This window comes from Oenanthe melanoleuca, chromosome 2 (genome assembly GCF_029582105.1).
Source record: "Oenanthe melanoleuca isolate GR-GAL-2019-014 chromosome 2, OMel1.0, whole genome shotgun sequence".
NCBI classification, from domain to species: Eukaryota; Metazoa; Chordata; class Aves; order Passeriformes; family Muscicapidae; genus Oenanthe; species Oenanthe melanoleuca.
In genome coordinates this window covers 40,392,761-40,413,809 of record NC_079335.1, presented here as the reverse complement: position 1 = coordinate 40,413,809, position 21,049 = coordinate 40,392,761, and the positions used below count along the sequence as shown (strand labels likewise).

The 21,049-nt window shown below is 36.4% G+C and overlaps 1 protein-coding gene across 1 annotated transcript in view; it reads left to right on the top strand.

Annotated features, from left to right (window-relative positions):
- SNTG1 (syntrophin gamma 1) overlaps positions 1-21,049 on the top strand; it is a 313,327-nt gene that overhangs the window by 206,271 nt on the left and 86,007 nt on the right. Inside the window, exons 8-11 of the mRNA XM_056485667.1 lie at positions 5,118-5,220; positions 7,732-7,814; positions 11,394-11,524; positions 16,913-17,042. Coding sequence (XP_056341642.1) covers positions 5,118-5,220; positions 7,732-7,814; positions 11,394-11,524; positions 16,913-17,042 — 447 coding nt within the window. The remainder of the gene's footprint in view (positions 1-5,117; positions 5,221-7,731; positions 7,815-11,393; positions 11,525-16,912; positions 17,043-21,049) is intronic.

The following is a 21,049-nucleotide window of genomic DNA, read 5'->3' as shown; positions in this document are numbered from 1 at the left end:
CAATTGATTTTTGAAATAAACACAAATTCAAGACAGTTGTGCATGAAGTCTTGTAGCTTTTGACCTCTGTGTGATTGTGTTAAAATGTGTGTTATGTTATCTGCTCATGGACTTGTGCATTGTGTAACTGTAGGGTGGCTAGAAAGGTGTCTTCTACCTTTTCTCTTTTTTTTTCTATTTTACCAATGTTTATAGTTCAAGGTATTTACCAATAAATTGAACTTTTCTTTAAAAACTAAAGAGTGACATTTCATTCGATTCAAGAGAACGTGGATCTTGGGATCTAAATAAGTGTTCTGTTTTAAAATCCTTACTACTTCATTAGTGGATAAATTTTACTGGTAATTTGAGAGAGGATTTACAGTCTTATTCAGGAAAGAATACTACTCTAGTCAGAGGGACTTCATGCTTCATTGCTTTCCTGAATATATTGAAAAAGACTTCAGCATATGCTCAGCTGTTTTCTTGAACTGGGAATTTAAAAGGGTTTATAAAATTAAAAGGCAATATCATCGTAGACATTATTAAAATTCAGATTAGTGTTGTTACTGTGTAGATATTTGCAGTATCACACATCACCATAAAATTTACTTTTTCAAATAGCCCCCTTACAATCGTTACAGTAATTGCATAGAAATATAGTCATTGTTGCTTTGGAAACTAACTCTCTTAATATCACTATTTCACACAGCTACTGGCTCAGACATGCACAACCAGCTTTTTTGCCTATCTCACTTCATTCATGAACATTCTAACTTTATATGGGGCTATTTGTGGAGGTAAACTAATTCTTGGTCCCACCGGTAGTAAGGTTATACTTTGCATAAGATAGTTTAGTGACAATGTTTAATGTTTCTGTTTGTGTAGTTCTTTCCACATCAACTCATTCTGAACATATATATATGTGTGTGTGTGTGTGTGTGATTTTTAAAACAGCAGCAGGAATTTAATATATATAGTCATAATGTTGATGTGGAGATGTTAAGATTTTTCAGTGCCATGGTTTCATTCTTTTACAGGGAGAACTTTGTAGGATGCTGTGCACCAACAAATAAATAGCTTGTATTACTCACTAGCTGAAATATAAAGCTAAATAAAGTAGTAACAGTTTTAATAGTAAATAGCTTTTCATTATTGAATCCGTACAGCTTCTATATCATCATAGTAAGTGTTGCTATTATTCATTTTTAACTAGAAAAATTAAAACTTGGCATAGTTAGGTCAATTTATATGCCTAAAATCTAAGGCTTCATGGAATATCTAAAAAATATTAACAAAAAAATACATCTTGAATAGTCTAATATAGGCTCTGGAAATAAAACAGATCATTATCTTTCAAGGATACAAACAATAAACAAATCATTTTAATGGTGTCTGGTCATGCATTTTCTGCAATTTAAAATACATTGCTTTAGAAACTGCCAGATTTCTTCTGGAGGGAGTTTCTCCATGACATACAATGAGAATATATAACATAGAAATTGGAAATGTTAGGTCTACTACTGAGTTTTTTTTATACAAATATTCCCTGATTTAGCGCTGGGAATTTTCTCACCCTCGCTAAACTCTTCATATATGATAAAAATAATCTTAGAAGCTGTTTCATTGTTGTTTTGAAATTTTTGAAAACATGTTTTTGTATGTAACCAAAATTAGTATCCTCTCAAAAATAAGTTTCTTGTTCACTTTGTACAAGTTGGGTTCACTTACATCTTTTTACATGCTAGGGAAAATCATAGAATATGCTGAGTTGGAAGGGACCCCTCAAGTCCAACTCCTGTGCATGGCACCCCAAGAATCACACCATGTGTCTCAGGGTGTTGTCCAAACACTTCCTGAAGTCTGTCAGGCTTGGTGCTTTGACCACATCCCTGAAGAACCTGTTCCAGAGTTCAACCACTGTCTGGGTGCAAAATCATTTCCTGAGATCCAAACTAAACCTCCCCTGACTCAGTTTCATGCTGTTTCTTCAAGTCCTGTTGCTAGTCCTGGTAATGAAGAGGTTGGTACCTGCCCCTCCTCTCCCTGTCCTGAGGGTGTTGAAGACCTCAGTGAGGTCTCCCCTCAGTCTCCTCACCTCTAGGCTGAACAGACCAAGTCACCTGGTAAGGATTCACCTCCAGGCCCTTCACCATCCTCATGGCTCTCATTTAGACACTCTCTAATAGCTTGATGTCTTTTTTATATCGTGGTGCCCTACACTGCCCCCAGAACTAAAGGTGAGGCTGACCCAGTGCAGAGAGGAGCAGGAGAATCTCCTCCATTGCTCAGCTGGTGATGCTGTGCCCAGAAGACAAGGTTGGCCCTCCTGGCTGACTCATATTCTACTTGCCATCAACCAGGATTGCAAAATGTTTTAAATATTTTTATTTTATGGAAATTTAGATATGACTTTTCTATTAGCAGTAATGAACTGAAAATCTCTTTACTTATGTAGGTATGTTTCATTAATATTGAATTTTGTTAACCATTTATTCACAGTGGGAACGAGGCCCTAATTTAAATTCAGTACTGATACTATTATCTGTGGCTAGAATTATCTGTAGTAATTTGGTTGTTCATTTCTTATGCAAAGTAAAGACAAAGAATGTAAAATAAAAGTAAAGCTTTCAACTGAAAGCTAGAAGAAGACAATAATTAGAATTCTCATTTTCTTCACGAAACCTTATTTCTCAGAATAGCTTTGTTAATGACTAGAAAGTAAGTAAAATGGGATCGATAACTCATCTGCTCTTTGTTGTAATCATTACCTAGTAGTTTTCTCTTTTAATCTTTTATCTTTCTTTAGTCTTTATTCTACGTGTCAAAATCTAGTCACTTTCTAGATTATATGCTTCATAGACTCCAAAATACAGTTCACTGGTATAAGTATTGCTGATTTCAACTGAAATGTGTTCCAGCTTAAAGTTTTCATCCTATGAGATAAAGAGGTTTGAGGGAGAGAGAGGTTAGAGAAAAAAGTCACAGTAGGCTACTTATGGCCTCTTACAGGCTTTGCAAAGCCAATATAATGTCCAGTGAAATCATGTAGACACTTGGAAGAATGATTTAGGGCAGTTGCTGTCTCAGCTTCTTTCACAGGGGACATCCACTTATTCTTTTCTTAAAAGGTGACTTTATAAATTAAAACTAATAATGCTGTAAATTCTTCACTTGTTTATTTGCCATTCCTGAGTAAAAGGAAATGCTTCCTTTTAACAGCAGAGAGTAGATGTATTTTCCTGCTCTTTGTCTATTCACATCTGTCAAAACAATACAGAGTACACACCTGTGAGGTTCTGCTTTGGCTCTGATTACTCTGAACTAGGTGACTGCTATGTAAGAAAGGAAAAGAATGAATTTTCTATGGAGACTGAGGACATAGGATGGTTTTTCTGGTTGAATTCAGGACTTCAGAGTCTTGGTCTACTTTTTTGCATATTATAAGTCATCTTTCTATGAAATAATTGCTGCTTACAAATTTTGAGATAGAAAATGCATCAGAACTGGGAACTGCTCATCAAAGAGGCTCATTTTTCAACCTAAATGACTCTGTGATTCTTGTTACAGATGAAATTTTTAGCATGAAGTAAAATTATTAAATCTGTTGTGATGTTTCTGTGTTTATTTGCACACATTCAGATAAATGCATACTAAATTGCAAAATGTGCATTGGCAATCACTGTGCTATTTTCAACAGTAAAGACCCTAAAAATTCAGTTACTGAATCAAATATTCTGTCATCATGTTGTTGGTCCTCTGTGGCAACCAGCATGGAAATATTGTTTCAAGGCAAAGTTGACTTTTTTCCTGAAGAATTGCTTTAAGTTAACAACATAATGATGCAGTGATTCCATGTGAAAGCATCCCAATGTATAGTTATTCACATGCATGTAAATAAATCTGTTGAGTAGGTTACTGGCAGGCATAATAAAATACTAGCAATGCTTCATAAATTATTTACAAGGTTTTCTCACAAGCAGCAGCAGCATGACAGAAGGGTTACCTGCATGTTATCCAGATACACAGGAGAAAGGGAGCAGATTTGTGCTAGTTTAAAATGTTTGCCTAATGTCTCACTGTGTAGCAGCTCTCTGAATGCAGCTGCCTGTGAGCTGGCTCTCTGCACAGTATGAACACAGTCACTCAGAGAGGCATGGTGCAATGTTCTGTTGCTGTAAGCCCAAATTAAATCAGCCCTTGAAGAGTTTTGAAGTTACAAAGCTAGAACAGGAAATGGTTGTTCTCTGAAACAGATCTAGTTCTTGGCTCTCATAAGCCAATTCAAACATTCCTCCTCAGCTGTTTAATACAGCATTTTGCTTAGTTGATTTTGTGCCTCCTTACTGCTACTCTTAGGAGGTGCCTGGAGTCGCTCACTTTGCTGTATGCTTGGGGTATCTACAGCTGTACCCCACAAAAGCTGAAGATGAACAAAAGCCAAAGGGCTAACTATGGGAGATTACAGGAAGGCAGAAAGTATTCACAGCTGGATAGGTGCTTTGCACATTTTGTGTCCAAAATGCAAGCTGCCCTTTGGCAAAACTTAAGCTTGTGCTTATCTAAGATTTAAGGCTTAAGATAGATTCTTTTCCTCTGTGTCTGTGATGAAGATTAGGTCTCTCATCCATGCTGGAACGCTTCAGCTAAATTTAACTCTGAGTGTTGGAAAGGCTTGCTCATAGGATTATGGCACAGCTGTGGAAACTACTGCTGTTGTTTTGGTTGAGGATTTATAAGACCAGAAATAACATTTATGTGTAAAGAAAATACATATTTAATTATTTTTTAAAATAAATACATGCTAGGGGAGATGATTCCAGACCTGAACGGAGGAGTTACATAGCTGAATAGTTTCAAGGAGCAAGTTCTGCAGTACCACATGTCAAAGGCAGTACTGATATAGGAAGCTAATGTCCCCCTCACCCCATTAACTGTATGTGTGGCTAGGAACACAATAGAGTCAGCACATAGCAAGCTTTATGCTTTACTTTCTTCTCAAACAAATGCAATTGCAATAAACTGCCAAGCAGTTATATTCATATTATATATGAAAAGCTGTGTGATGTTGCTTACATTTGCTAATGCATTTTGGTCATAAATTTATTTCAAGATGTCTGCCTATATTTCTTTTCCAGGTGCAGGTCCTTCGCAACGCAGGGGAAGAAGTGACCCTAACTGTGTCCTTTCTGAAAAGAGCACCTGCTTTTCTCAAACTGCCACTGAATGAAGACTGTGCATGTAAGCCTTTATTACTTAGCCAACAGAATCCTCAATTCAATACCCGTGAACGCAGCTCCTGAAACTACTGTGCATTGAGGGTGATTGACAGCAGCTTTTACAAGGAACATTACTGCCTAAATATGAGTTGCTCCTATTGCCAGAGCTTGTGTCAACATTAACCTCAAGAGAAAAATTGTTATCTATGGTTGAAAAATAGATAACTAGGCGTTTGGCTGGTGTGAATCAGTAAAGTTGCAGGTAAAAGAGTAGAATTACATTAGTTTGCAATAGCTCACATCCTGGTGCAGAGTATTTAAAATCAGCTTTTTGGGCAGCATCAGCTGGTATTTTAGTCCCAGAGAGTTTTTTCTGGTAAATGTGCAAATGAGATTGTGTATATTTAGATGATTTAACTTTCCTGTTTAAAATTCAGAGGCTTTGGTGGAGATGTCTGTCTACCTAAGAATAAATTACTCTGGAATAATAAGTATTTTGTTTTAGTCCAAACTGAGTTTTAGTGAACTAGCCCCATGAGAGTCATATGGAGACAGCTGTTTTCCTTTAATTATATTAAATTGTAAGTGTGGATGCATAATTATAGACAATTGCAGAATATCTAACCATATTTATATATCAGCCTGTGCCTTTTGCCAACTCTGCTTTCCTTCTTCTTTTTGCTCCCTAAGAGAGTGAAGTGAATTGCTCAAGTTTTAAGCAACAATACAATGAATATTTGATTTCAATACTTCTAGCCTTTGATTTTAAGTTAACAAGAATTAAATAATCTAAATCATTAAATAGCATTTTACACAAGCATTTGATGTAATATTGTCTTTTTCTTTTGCCTATGTATTAAATTCAAGTAAAACAAGAAAAAAATCAGAACACTGAATTCTTAAATAAAAATGTGTCCCAGTACCTTTGTCCATTTTATGAAAGGCTGTGGTACCACAAAGTAGCCTGAGTGATGCACAGGAATGTGCATTTGCAGGGATCCTATCATGTCACTTTTGAGGCATAGCACTGTAAGTTCCTAAACCATTACAAGAACATTTAGAACTGTAAACTCCACTTGGAGTAATAAAAGGGTTATCAACAAGTTCCTTCAAATAAAAAACAACTGAGAAGGTACACACTTGTCACGGTGTGACTTGGGTTTTGCCAATTTTAATATATTTAATCTCTTTTAGAAATAGGATTTGGGAGTAGAGACAAGGCAGGCTCAAAACTTAAAAGGATATAAGAAGAAATTTATTAATAGCACAAAAAGAATTCAGAATAAGATTCCTAGACTGTTCCCTCCTCCCTTCATTCCACATTCCTTAACAACATCATACAGAAAACACTTCAGTCAGTTATCCACCCAAATAATCATTTCAGTTCACTTAAGAGAGAAAAGTTCCTTTTTTAGTTTGGGCTTAGGGGGTGTCTTCACCTTCACAATCTACATCTGCCTGGGAAAATATTGCAGATTATGACTCTCCTCTCATTTTTCACAGTCCTTCCAGAGCTGTGCTATGGGTTATGTTACACAATTGGGGTACCACTTTTAAAGGCAGGCTGCTGAAAAACAAAATTCTCTTCATCTCCTTCTCTATCAAATGTCTCTGTTCATATTCCAGTCTCTGAACAGAGAGAAAGCTCAATTTCCCCAAGGCAGAAAAAGTCTTCTTCTCAAGCATCCAAACCTCCTCGAGTATATTTCACAGTTTAAAGGAATTTTAGTGAAGTCACAATCCCCTTAGCCCACAAAAAAGGTTTTCAGCTACTTATCAGTTGCATTTTTTCAATCTCTTCCCACCGGGAACTTTATCTTCATTCCACTGACCTCTGTAGTCTCCGTGCTTCATTTCTTCTCGTATCCAGATCATGAAGAAGTCACAAGGGCAGCTGGAGGCCTCTTCTGCCATGTGGAGAGCTGAGCCGAGCCGAGGGCCAGCAGGGCCAGGGCCATGCAGAGCTGGGGGCCACCAGGCCAGGGCCGGGGCCGCCCTGAGCCGGGCGTTGGTCTCGGCCTGGCGGTCGGAAGGCCAAAAAGCCCAAATCAGCCTTAGCAATGTGATTTGTGAAAGCGAAATAACTTTCAATTGGTTTCCTGAGCTGTCCATCACCAAATCAGCTCTCTGATTGGTCCCAGCAGCTCACAGGGGAAGCCCCCAGAGACGGGACAGCCCCCTCTGTTCCCCGGCCTCGTGGTGCTTTCCCTGAGGCGAATCCACCCCTCCTCCGTTTCATGTGTAACCAGCACAACACTTCTCTTATATTGCTGAATTTGAAAGAAGCAGACATTAACTTTTTTTTATTTTTTTTTAATCAAAGCACTGGAAAAGGTTTTGTTTTTTTTTTTCTTGGGCCACCATTTAACTTACCAAGGGATTCCACTCAAGCCAGAAGACAGGCTGAATGATGAATGTTATATATGATAGAAGTTATTTGGGTGTGGGGAGAATGCATACATACATATACAAATTTGAATTATGTCATCGTAGATTAACAAAGAATTTTCTTGTGAATTTGTCTTTGTATTAGGTGCCCCTAGTGACCAAAGCAGTGGCACATCCTCTCCCCTCTGTGACAGTGGTTTGCATCTCAACTACCACCCCAACAACACGGTAAGAGCTTGAATCTCCTTCATGGAATTACACAGAAGAATAATAATAGTATAACAGCAAAGTGGAAATACTAATAAATAAAGGACATTAACAGAGACGAGCTCCAGCTAGTTCTGGAGACAGGCAGTTCTGTAGAGGGTAAAAAAGAGTAGCCAGAAATTATGACTGGGAATTAAACTGTGACAATTTATTAAAATTATTAAGCTGAGATTGTGCCTTGATACATATGAATACTGTTTACTAGGGCAGTAGGGGTTTTGCAAAAGTTTTATTTTTACATTTTTTTCTCTGCACAGGAATTAAAAATCTTAAAATAAAAACATATCTATTTATAAAAAAGGAAGAAAAATTTTTGAGATTACTTTCCATTACTTATATTGCATGCATGATCTAAAGCTTTTGGGACAAGATGGTTAGGTGCATGTTTTTCCTGTTTTTAGGGTGAGAGTATTTTACTTCTGGTAATGTGTAGTTAAAATCTTACCTGAAGTGGGATAGCATTATGGAGCAGAGTGTCTCTGGGATAAAATGCTGCAGATGTCTCATCAGATATTTAGTAAAACATGCCTTTGAAGCGTAACAAGGAACTTTATAACTTTTTCTTATCCAGAAAATGCAAAATTTCCTTTATTTTATATAGTTCTAAAGGTTTTTTGTTGAGTATTTGGCTTTGTGATAGATGAAAATAGAAAAAGCGCAGAATAAATAAACCTTTATAGATCATAATTTTTAAAAAAATATTTTAAATCCAAAATGTAAGCCATACTGAGCATCCATTTCTAATTTCCATCTTGTTTTATTGTGCACTCATATTTTTCTGTTAAAGGTTTTAAATAGCAGCCCCCAGATCTAAATATCAATATCACATATTTAAACGTAATTATAATGTGGAAAACCCTTCAGAATTATACACATTTTAGGAAGTGAAATTTATAAAGAAATAACTCCAATAAAACTGACATCAAATAATAATAAAATATATGTAACTTGTGCAGAAACAACAAAAGCAGACATGTCTCAGGAGTCTACATAGGTACAAATGTATGTAAAAAGGCTGTGGCAGTAGATCCTAAGCTATTTATTCAACTAGCCACTACAATTCTAATTTTTCTTTTATGACAAAAAACATGCTTGCATTTCTGAATTCTTTTTTTGCTAGTGTCAAAACTGATCTTGATGAGCTGTAGTTTCCATTTGAACTGATACTAATTTACTGAACCCAAATGTCAGTTTAAATAATGTAATCTGATATCATGAGTCTAAAATTCACCCTAAACTAAATTTTCTAGTGAAGACCAAGATGTGGTTCTTAGATGTCCCCTTGTCATGGGAACAGAGTTTTTTGTAAAACCAAAGGAACCCTCTGTATGAATTCCTAAGTTATGTGCAACTCTTATGCCACAGCTCTTCCTTTTTCTCAGAATATTTTCTAGAAGGAATTATGACAACTGAATAAACATGTGATCAGTGAGCAGCTGGTTCATGGCTGGACCAAAAAGTTATAGTGAGCAGAGTGAATTTAAGCTGGTGACTGGTCACTAGTGGGATTCTGCAGGGCTGTATCTAAGGCCCAGTGCTCTTGAACATTTTGTTCAATGATTTGGGTTCAGGACTCAAAGGGCTACTAAACAAATTTGCGGATGATACAAAAATTTGGAGGAGCTCTTGATTCCCTCAAAGGCAGAGAGGCTTTACAAAGAGACCTCAACAAATTTAAGGTCTGAGCAGCCACCAACCATGTGAATTTTAATGAGGGCAAGAGCTGGATTCTGCACCTGGGAGAGGCAGCCTCTGGATGTGCAGACAGACTGGGGAATGATTAGCTGGTAAGCAGTGTCACAGATCTGGACCTGAGATCCTGGTTGGTGCAAAGTTGAACATGACCCAGCAGTGCCCTGGCAGCCAAAAGGGCCAGCCCTGTCCTGAGAGGCATCAGGCACAGCATCACCAGCCAGGCTAAAGAGAGGATTGTCCTGCTCTGAGCTGGGGAAGCCTCACCTCAAGAGCTGGGGGCATCATTTGGCTCCAAAATATTAAACAAAGATGTTAGAAAGCACCAAAAGAAGTAAACAAAGATGGTGAAGGGTCTGGAGGAGAAGCTGTATGAGAGGCGGGCACTTGGTCTGTTCGGCCTTGACAAGAGGAGACAGGGGAGACCTTACTGCAGTCTCCAACTTGCTTGTGAGGGGAAGAGCAGAGGCAGACACTGACCTCTTCTCTGTTGTGGCCAGTGATAGGACCCAAGGGAATGTTGTGTCTGTGAGGTTTAGGTTGGATACTAGAAAAAGGTTTTTTGATTAGAGGATGGTGGAGCACTGGAACAGGCTCCCCATGGAAGTGGTTACAGCATCAGCCTGACAGAGGAAAAGAAGAGTTTGAAAAAAACTGAGGAGCATTGTGAGATTGTTGGAGATGTCCTTTAAGGTGCCAGGAGCTGGACTTGAGGATCCTTGTGTGTCCCAGCCAGCACAAACATTCCATGATTCTGTGACTTTCAGCCATAGTCTTGTTTCTTAATTTATAGTCTTGTTAATTCACATGAAGAAGGCTTTTGACTCAGAACCTGAAGTTGACAAGATTGGTTTTGGTCTTTTTGTCAACAGTTCACAGAGGTATGCAGTCTATAAATAGGGCTAACATTTTTGTTGTAGCCATATCTAGGCCTACAATTTGAATCTGAACTTTTACTGCATTTTGTGTTTTCCACAAGTTTAATCACAGGTGAAGAGAGGTTCCCGAAAGCAGAAAGAAAACATTAAAAATTCAAGATGTTCAAAACAACATCTGAGTGTAGAACTTCCTAGGCAATAATTTATTTATTTTTATTGACTCTATGGCATTTCTCACCAGAGATTATTTAAATAAGTGAACTATCTATGAAAAGCCTGCTGCCCACCTAACATGATATTTATTGTGATACTTTGTTTTATATACATAAAAGATATATGAACATATATGTAAAAGTAAAGTTCGAATTGGTAAAACTTTATAATTCCATAGATCTTAACACAAAATACACACTCTAGAAAAAAAGGTGTACTTAATTTTTGTAATATTTATATTGTAGAAGATACCAGTAACTTCTTATAAGCATTTCTTGTGCAAACCTATATTCCTTAAAAATACTGGTCAAATTAGACTCCAGATATTTAAATACTCATTCTTTGTAGATATAATCATAAACATGATTAAGGTCAGTTTTCATCTAAACAATGTCTTCTGGAAGTAGGTAAAATTAACATATTAATCACAAGCATGTCGTTTTGACAATTTTGACAATTTTCATCACGGATTACATTCCATTCCCAATTACCAGGTTTTAAGGTGATGTCATTAGGGAAGATATGTATGTAAATGTGTACAGAGTCATAGGAAAAAACTGAATTATGGTTTTATTGTGAATAATTTAGAGATCCTATTCAGAATCTTTCCAGTGCTCACTAAAACTAATGACAAGTGATTTGGGAAAAATGAAACACTGCCAAATGAAAGTCTTTGAAGTCAATCTCATTCTTTTCAAATCTGCAGAGTACTTACAATGAAGTTCAAAACTGAGACAGACATTTTCATGTTTTTCAGGATACATTATCATGTTCTTCATGGCCAGCATCCCCAGGACTTAGGTGGGAGAAAAGGTGGTGTGATCTTCGATTAATTCCGCTTCTTCATTCACGATTTTCACAGTACCTTCCAGGATCAGATTTGTGCAGGTAAAGAAGTTCTGAAGGTTGAAACTTGACTTCTTGATTGACAGATGTATGCCCTAGGGTGTTGACTTGTTGGAGAAATTGCATTATTAGTTCCACGGCAGCTGACAGAGACATTAAATATAAGAGCTTTTATAAAGGTCTTTCTAGGTCCACCTTGGCTCATATTCTTTGATACCAACTGGGACCAGATATGTGGGGAGATGATGGGTGATCTTTCTACTTGCATCTGGTGCTCAGCACCTTTTGCACTTTGAGATGAAACATACGTCATCATATTTAATAGCTCCTAATGCTCCGTCTTACAAATACATCTAAGTTGCTTGTTTTTATGTCTTTGATTTTTGCAATGCATTAGGGCATTAAGCTCTGCAATATGATTGTATTTTTAAATTGTGTCTCCTGTTTGTGTAAAACGCATCATCTGATACCTACATTGGGTGAAATAATCTTGTTTCAGAGCAGCAAGAGCTGGCTGCTCCATGGGGAAGATAAGCCAAAAGAGAGGGTGGCAGAAAGGCAGGACAAGGTATTGTCCATGCAGAAAAAGATCCTATCCCACTGCTCCCCATGGAGGAACAGAGAAGGCTTAGGGACAGTCTTCAGAGGAGTCCATCATGGTGACACGAGGCTCAGTTTAAGATGGGAAGTCAGAGGGTCAAATCAGTGGGATACATGTCCAGGCACAGGAGTAGCTGCAACCATGCTCAGGTGAGGACCATGAGCAAGAGCCTGAGCTGATAAACATCTCCCAGTTCTTGTATTTCTTTGCTTTATGTTTATAGCTACAGTAGGGCCTTTTTTTGTTTGTTTCCATATAGCTATTTTTTCTCATGTTTTACTTTGCATGTTTGACATTTAATTTCATTGCCAATTTGTTATAATCACTGGGATAGCTGTCCAAAGCTCAGGTTTAACTTTATTGCATCATTGTGATAGGCTGACCATGGCTGAATGCCAAGTGTCAACCAAGCTTCTCTATTGCTCCCCTCCTCAACAGGATGAAGGGGAAGAAAATAAGGTGGAAATAATCTGGTGAGTCCAGATAAAGGCAGTTGAATAAAGCAAATGTAAAGGCCACAAAAAGCACAAAATATGTGTTCTCTACTTCCCATCTGCAGGTGACATTCAGTCACTTTCTGGGAAGTAAGACTTTGGTACATGTAGTAGTTGCTCTGGAAGACAAGTGTCATAATTAATTAATGCACTCCCTCCCTTCCTTTCTCCCAGCTTTCATTGCTGAGCAGATGGCATAGAATATCCCTTTGATCAGTTTAGGTCAGCTGTCCTGGCTATTTCCCCTCCCAAGATTTTCTTTCCCCAACCTCTTGGTGAGGAGGAAATGGTGGAGCAACAGCTCTGATGCTGTGCCAACACTGCTTAGTGATAGCCAAGACGTTGTGTAATCAATATCTTTCTAGTTACCAGTACAAAGCATAACATTATGAGGGCTGCTGCGGGGAAAATAAAATTCATCTTAGAAAGACCCAATACAGACCTAGAACTTGACATTATTTAATGTAGTATTATCCTAATAAATCAGAAGAAATTAGGAGGGAAGATAAAAATAATCTGTAATGATTATTGTTTATAAAGCTATGAAATAGAAATGAAAGTAGATACAAAGTCCAACAAGGCAAGTATATAAGATAATACTTGTTAAAAGTTTTAAACATCTAGCCATTGTATGGATTTATTTATCATCTGTATATATAAGAATGAAGCTCTCATACTGAAATATTTCTGTGAGCTCTAGAAACTAAAGATATTATCTGTAGGAAAGCTGTGTACAGGTACAAAGCAGGTTATGCCTGCTTTCTTTTAATCAATCCTCTAGGAGTGGATTTAGGAAACCCCCAGAAACTGGGGGAAGAGAAGTCTTCTTCCCTCTGTTTGAGATTTTTGTGGAGTTAATTTATTTTTTTTTACTGATACTCAGTAAACATTTGAAAGTTGCACAAAAGCTGTCTTCTGCCTAAGTTGGTTCTTAGGCTGTTGTTTCTTAGAATTAGGCCTGGGTCTGCCAGCCATTTCTCCTATTTACAGAGCTGAAATTAGTGCAGGTTAGGCAGTAGTTGTTGTAGATCATTGTGGAACTAAAGCCAGCCTGCAGCTTTTGACTGGTATTTGCAGGATCATATTTACTTGGCTGCATGAACCTCGGTCTGTTGAGAAACAATGGCTTGCCCAGGGAGGCAAGGTGTGAACCAAAGGGTACGAATGGCTTCTTCGCTGAACTGAACTGGATAAAGTCACCAGAGAGGCAGGAGGTGTTTTACTACATTCTGTGAAAGCCTTCAGCTTCATATTTAACAATGAAGCATAAAGTACCCAAAATCATAACATTCAAATCTGGGATCTATTATACTGTATGCTTGAGATAAGGTATTGAATTGAATAGAACTACTCACATGGAAAATTAGCACATAAGCAGCTGTTCATAGATCTTGGGTTTTAACATTCAGTCTTCTGCATCTATAAAAAAAGAAGTTTAAATTTCATATTATACTACTTGTACATAACAAATGAAGTGTCTTAGGTAGTAATGACATTCCTGAGATTTGAATTTCTAGAAAATAAAAGTATATTAATATGAAACAAAATACCTAAACTTGTACTCAAACCTTGAAAAACTACTCTTGTGTCCTGTTTTATCTAACATGAAGAAGTAAGTCTTAAAAAAAAACAAACAAACAGCAAAAATGCAGGATGTATATGACAGAGGAAGTGGGTTTTTCTTAAAGCATAGAACCACTTTATGTTGCTAGCAGGACAATTTATAAGACTTTTAAATTACTGTAAACATTTTTAAATGTTACTCCCTCTCAGAATTTGTTATGAGAGAAAGGTAGATACTTTTTAAAAGACTGCTAAAAACATCAACGTAGAAGAAAGGATATTAAAAATAATATAAGGCAGCAGCGTGAAATGAAAGCTAATTCATTACATTTTTCATAGTTAGTATTTATGAGGTTTTCACTATGTAAAGCCCGATAACTTTTTATATTTCAGAGTTTGATATGCAAATATATTGTTCTCACGTACAATAGTAAACCTCATAGTCATGTTCTAGCTTTTCTAGAGGAATGGTTGAGCTACATAAATTCTGGAGGGTATTCATACACAATTATAGAAGACATTCAGGCTAATCTTGCAAAGCTTATTAATTTCAAATATATCTTTTGTGTTCCAGAAGGCCCAGAACCTTAAATGTGTAGTTGAATGAGTGTTTATCCATTCTCATTTTTTTGGTGTCTTATAAAGTGATTAATCTATTATTTGTTCCATCTAGTACAAAACATCTATTTAATACATCATGTTTTCACGTTTGAATGGTATTATGGGCAAAACATCTATTTAATACATCATGTTTTCAGGTTTGCATGGTATTATGGGCTCGGGCTGGTAGGTTTATTCAAGAAAATACAATTACAATGATCTAAGGCTATCTACTGCCAGGATACATTTAAAAGTAATTTATTAGGTAACCATGTATCATACTATTGATATTTAGGTAATTTGGTATTGATACTTGGGTAAAAACATTATGGACAAATGATTTTGTACTTGCATAGATCAAATTCTTAGGAACAATAGGAACAATCTGAAACCCCAAATGCACCAGATTCACTGTGTTTGTAGTATAAGGGAACTTTATGCATGAGGATTGAATCTGGAACATATTGGTGTTTTTTTCCTTGTGTTAATGTTACACATTAAGAGATCTCTTGGATCCCTGCTTTGATTTATGATAGACAGTGTAGCAACAAGGCAAGTCCTGAAATTAGTTTTTTTTCTTAAGAGATATAATCAACAATTTTGAGCCCATACTAAGGTCTTCATGTAAGGATTTAGAAATGTATTCTGGAAAAATATTGCTATTTATATTTCTAGCCATCTAAATAAAGGATAGATTAAATAAATGCTGGCAACATTACCTGAGGATTCTTTTAATAAATCATCTTCAAAACTTTACCAGAATTATTGTGAAAATGAGTCTCTAAAATAAGTCTGTATTGCTTGGTATTTTTGTGAATTTAAAGAAAAATCGCTGCCCCTGGGAAAGACAATTAAACTTCTGGATTTAAGTAAACCACAGAACCTTGCAAGACTGTGTTAATATAAGCCTCATTATTCTCAAAAGCTGGTTCTCATTCTAGAGCACTCAAAGCAAAGGCATGGCTCTAGTTCATTTTTATTTTCCTGACTGAAGAAACAGTCCGTTCTCAACATGGATGAAGATAGATATTAGCCTTACATTCTATAAAACTACAAGAAAATTTTAAGAGGTAAAAGACCCCAAACAAATGACATTTCAAAATTAATATCTATCTTTGGATGCCAGAAACTGTCATTAATGGCACTCACTTTTACTCTGAAGACAATAGCCACATTGCTTGAGCCATTCTCAAAGAATCTGAATGATGCACTTAATCTTAAACTATCAATTGTTCGTTAACAGTTGGGTTTGTAACAGAATGCCAGCAGTGGAACTTGGTATTCTGTGTATATTCAGTAATCTCCTACCCTGGGATATGGATTATTATTGAGGCTTTTCGGTTTTGAAGACAGAGACCTGTCAAGAGCTTTTAGGCTATTTGAGCCTTACAAGAGCTTTTAGGCTATTTACTGAAGAAATTGGGTCTGTCACTACTTTAGCACCTGAGAAATTTTCTCTTGTTCTATAATTGCTCAGTGCCTAGAAGTGGAAAATCAGTCTATAATGCATGATAGATTTTTGTATATGTGCCCAGATTGGAGATGGGGTTAGAGGTAGAGGTAGGAGTGTACTTTGGTAATGATCCTATATTCAGAAATGCAATTGGAAAAATCATTAATGCTACCTGATCAATTTTGACTTCTCCAAGTTTTCAAGTTTAGAAGAGAAACAAAATTCTGTAAGCTTGAGCAGCCAACGAGGGGCCTCCAGACAGTAATCCACCATTTAGACACTGTATTATAAAAATAAAACAAAGGTTTGAGAAAAATATACTGGTTCACTGAATTTCCCAAATTATTGCCTATGGTTTCCAATGTACTTTCCTTTTCTGTAGCCTGCTGTATTAAAATATTAAGTCTTAGATATGCATCAACTCTTTCACTTGTTCAGCTTCTGAGGTTGTACAGCCTGATGGTCAAGGTTCTGTGGAGCTGGTCAATGGAATTTTTCTATAGCCTTATGGAAGCTTAATATTGTCTGAGTCGACCTTTTAGCATGATTGTTTTAATATGTCAGGTATTTATAAAACAGGAAAACCAGCATTTTATCAGTGTTCACTGGCTGACCTTCATTGTAGTTGAAAGGAAAGCATTTCTACAAGTATTGTTAAGATGATATGCTAGAAAAGATAAAATTTTCTTCTGACCTGATCTGTTATGATATGTCTATAGGCAAAACGCATTCCAAGTAATTGCTGTGGATGGGGTTTGCAGTGGAATAATTCAGTGTCTCTCTGCTGAAGACTGTATCGACTGGCTACAAGCAATAGCAAGTAACATTTCCAACCTCACAAAGCACAATGTAAGTATGGATCCAAGTAAGCCAGAAGGTTTCCCAATCATATTTGATTATAACTGTCATAAAAGCCTAATGGGTTCACACACAGAATTATCTGCGTATAAACAATGCTCGAGGCTGGCTGAGAGAAGTCAACTCAAGTTTGTCGTCAAATCAGACTCTGTGAGAAGCCATTGAATGGGAAAATATTCTTCCCTACAGTCATACAGTTCACTTCATCACTATCAGAGTTATTCTGTTCTTAGCAATACCAATTAGGATTAGAAGCAAAGACCGGGCACACAGGAGGAAGCCAGGTGTGATGCAGGAACAGATGGAAAATACAAAAATCCTGTACTTTCTTCACAGTACATCTCTACAGAAACTGGTGTAACCAGACCTGAATTAGATTTTAGGTCTCTCTAGGTAACGCTTATCACGATGGGAAAGTCAAAGTGCTTCTGTGGTGTAGATACAGATGTTCATTATCAGCAATGAATAAATTCATTTATGCTTCATGCACTGCACTCTCAGGATCTGAGCTTGAGGGATAGATATCACTTTTTATTGAAGCAAGAATAAATGTTATGCAAAAGTTTTTCCAAATACTAAGTTCTCTTGAGAGGTCTTCTGGACCTCCCTGGGATGTATTTACATTTCAAAATTAACATGCAGTTCTCTCTGTATAGAATCCGTATGATGCCTTCCCTGTTTTTCCTCAAAAACAGAGAACACATGGAGAAATCCATTATTTTGAATTGAGTTATTACAAGGAAGCCCTTGAGGATTTAATTTATATTTCCTTAAATCTGCTTTAGCTTCCCAAATCTGTCTCTGAATTTGCTTTTGTTTCAAATATAGGGAACACATTGAAGGAAGTTGTATTTTTTTGAGATTTATAATCAAGATGTAAAACTGTGTTCCATCTGGCAGCAATATGTAAAAGTCATTGTATTATAAAAACATGACAGACATGAATTCATCTGCCATCTGCAAGCTTCCATGCAGTACCAGAGAACTTTATGGCTATTTATTCATCCTTAAAATGCTGTTGCTATGTAGAACCTTTCTTGTCTCACTAGGCATCCTGACAATTGAGGCTTCTGGGTTTTTTCTCTTGCCATCTTTAATTCAGTCTACAAATGGTTCTTGCTACTTAAATTAGTGGATTTATTTGCTTATAACAATAGACTGAGGCACCTAAATTTTACAGGTGTTTTGAAGTACTTCAGCTGTGATGAGACTATAATTATGGTTACTTAGCATAACTTGAATTTTGGCAATGCAATGTTATTACATGGATTTTATCATGGGTACAGTTTATAATTCTACACTAGTTTCCATAAAATACAAAAAATAATTTATCTGATGTTTTATAAGAAATAAATAGCCTTAATTATGCAGCTTTTATGGCAATCCTTGTACTTACTTTATCCCAAGACATATCATAAAGTAGCCATGAGAGTTAGGGCTTATGATAATTATCCATGAGTCTATTTTTAGAATTGTCCTATTTGTTCATAGCTCTTATGAATTTATGGAAAACAATGACACTCTCCTTCCTGTAATACACTTTTCTTTTAAATTGTCAGTTGCCAGAAAGAATTAGTTATTTGACAGCATATGTGATAAGGGAATATAAGAAACCTTGGGAACACAGAGGGAGGAAAAACCCAAACTGTTGCACAGAATTATTAGATGTGATTAGATGTCCCTGCATTTTTCTTTACAAGATGGTTATTGACATGCACATACTGTTGATGATAGCATTTTTCCTATCTGGGAGAGGGATTTACTCATAATAATTCTCCCTTACTGTGTCATCCAGTGCCAAAGAAGCAAAGAGTTAAGGAATTTGTTTCATTATTTGGATAAATTGACCAATTTTTAGTTTCAATTAAGTTCTCTTTCCTATCTAGGGGTTACAGAAAATAATTTGTTTCATTTAAATACCATGCAGTTCATAGAAATATTTACTTACATGATGTTTCTCATACCTATCTACCTTTTGAAAAAGAAGGAAACAGAAAGAATCAGACAAAAGGACTAAAGCAGCTAGATTGTTTATTGAAAGCATTTCCTTTACCTTTGCATCAAATTTGGGCTCTGTAGATTTTTGTGGGATTTCTCTCGCCTAACTTTAGATGTGTTAAAGCAGAAAATCTAGAGTGAATCTTATTATTTACTGTTGACATCCATTTTATAATGAAATCAATTCCCTCAGGACACATCTGTCTTTCCTTTGACTGGTAAAGGACCCTAGGGTGGTGAGTTCATACTTGATACCTAAGGAGATAGATATATATCCTGATATCCTGTCATTGGTGTCTTTGAGAGGCCAAAGTGACTTTCTCTGAATAAATCTCCCAAAGAAATGCCTGTATATTTTTGACAAAAAGAAGCAGCATACTAGTCTCAGTCAGAAAATCTGAATTATTTTACTTTTTCACACACAAACTGACTGAAAAAACTATCTGATGGGTCAAACCCCAAAAATGTGAGTAACAGATACTATGTTCCCACATGGATCTAATAGTTGTGAATATGGGCCCTAAAATACCTTGTTGAACCCATAATCAATTGGTTTTTTGTAAGCATACTGTTAAAAATTCTTCTCTCATGATCTAACATGTCCATATCTGATGTAAATGTGATGTGACTGAATTTCACAATGAGCAGTATAGCCAGTGTCTACCAAGGAGGTAACAGAACTGCAGAAGTCAAAGCAAAACCAAAGTGCCTTGACATGATCACCATTTTTAAAAGGCAATATTGCTAAGCTGAATGGAGCCTGGAAGATGGTGTCTGCAAGCAAACACATTTTTCCTGCAGTGGTTAGACTAGCAGTCATTGTACAATATGAGCTAGGACTCATATTATTATGCAAAAAGACAGTTAAAAATTTAATGCAGAGATATAGAAAATTATATTTTGACTATTAAGAAGAAATTAAAAAAATCCGTGTGTTGACTGATGCAGTTCACTTCATTTCAGATTTTCTTTACCAGACAAACCTTAGGTATGCACTCTTTTTCTTCATCTTCAGGAGGTTAGCACAAGTGTCCTCAAGTGTTTTAAGGATCCTGAGAGTGATACTGTTAATTTTAGTTTCTTTAGGTCCCAAGAAGCGTGCTCTCATGTGAGATGAAATACATTAAAACTGCACAACAGGAATGGGCTTGTACACTGGTATGCAACCAAAATGCAAACTATAGAAATGCACTGTGGGAAGTGACTTAGTATCACACTGTAATAGATGAGGTGATGAATCTATAAGGATCATTCGTTTCTGAAGATGGATTCCTCTCCAACTTGAGTCACTTGAATTGCATCTGTATTAAAAAATCACCAGTTTTATCAATAGCCTCGAAAAACAGAGGGGTTATGCTAAACCTGAAGTTTTTTCTAAGCAATCCTTATACTGAAGTTCATGTGCTATGATCTGAATATGCTAAACTGAACCTGGGTTTGGGAAGTCAAATTCCTCTATGAACTGATAAGGTTCTAGATCTTTTTGTTGTCAATGTGGATGGCTGGCCAAAGCCATTTAAAAAAGGAACAAGCTGCTGATTCTTTTCCTGCTAATGGTCCAAATAGGAGTTTTCAATTCAGTTGTTCAATTCAGCTGTGAACTTTTGCCTTTCCATGAACTTTTAAATTGTATTAATTTTGGTGGTAATTGATAGTGATTTCTAGTCTTTAACATCTCTTTTGCTAAAGTATTTTAGGATAGTATCCAACTGGTCATGTAGCTTTTAAAGAAATTACACTATGAAAGAATCTAAGAAAATAATCCAAAATCATGCGCTCTATAAAGAACCACCAATTGCCAATACATCCCTAATTCATGTGCTGCAATTGTCAGGAAACTTAAAAGCAATTTTTAATGTCTTCAGTACAGTGAGAGTCAGATATTTTGAGTCTTTTAAACAAAAGAATAATAAAAAAATACATTTGAGTTAGGAACTTCTAGGATATAGTTTCATAGAATCTTTGGGGATTTATGCTCACAACTCAGTATTTTTCACTTG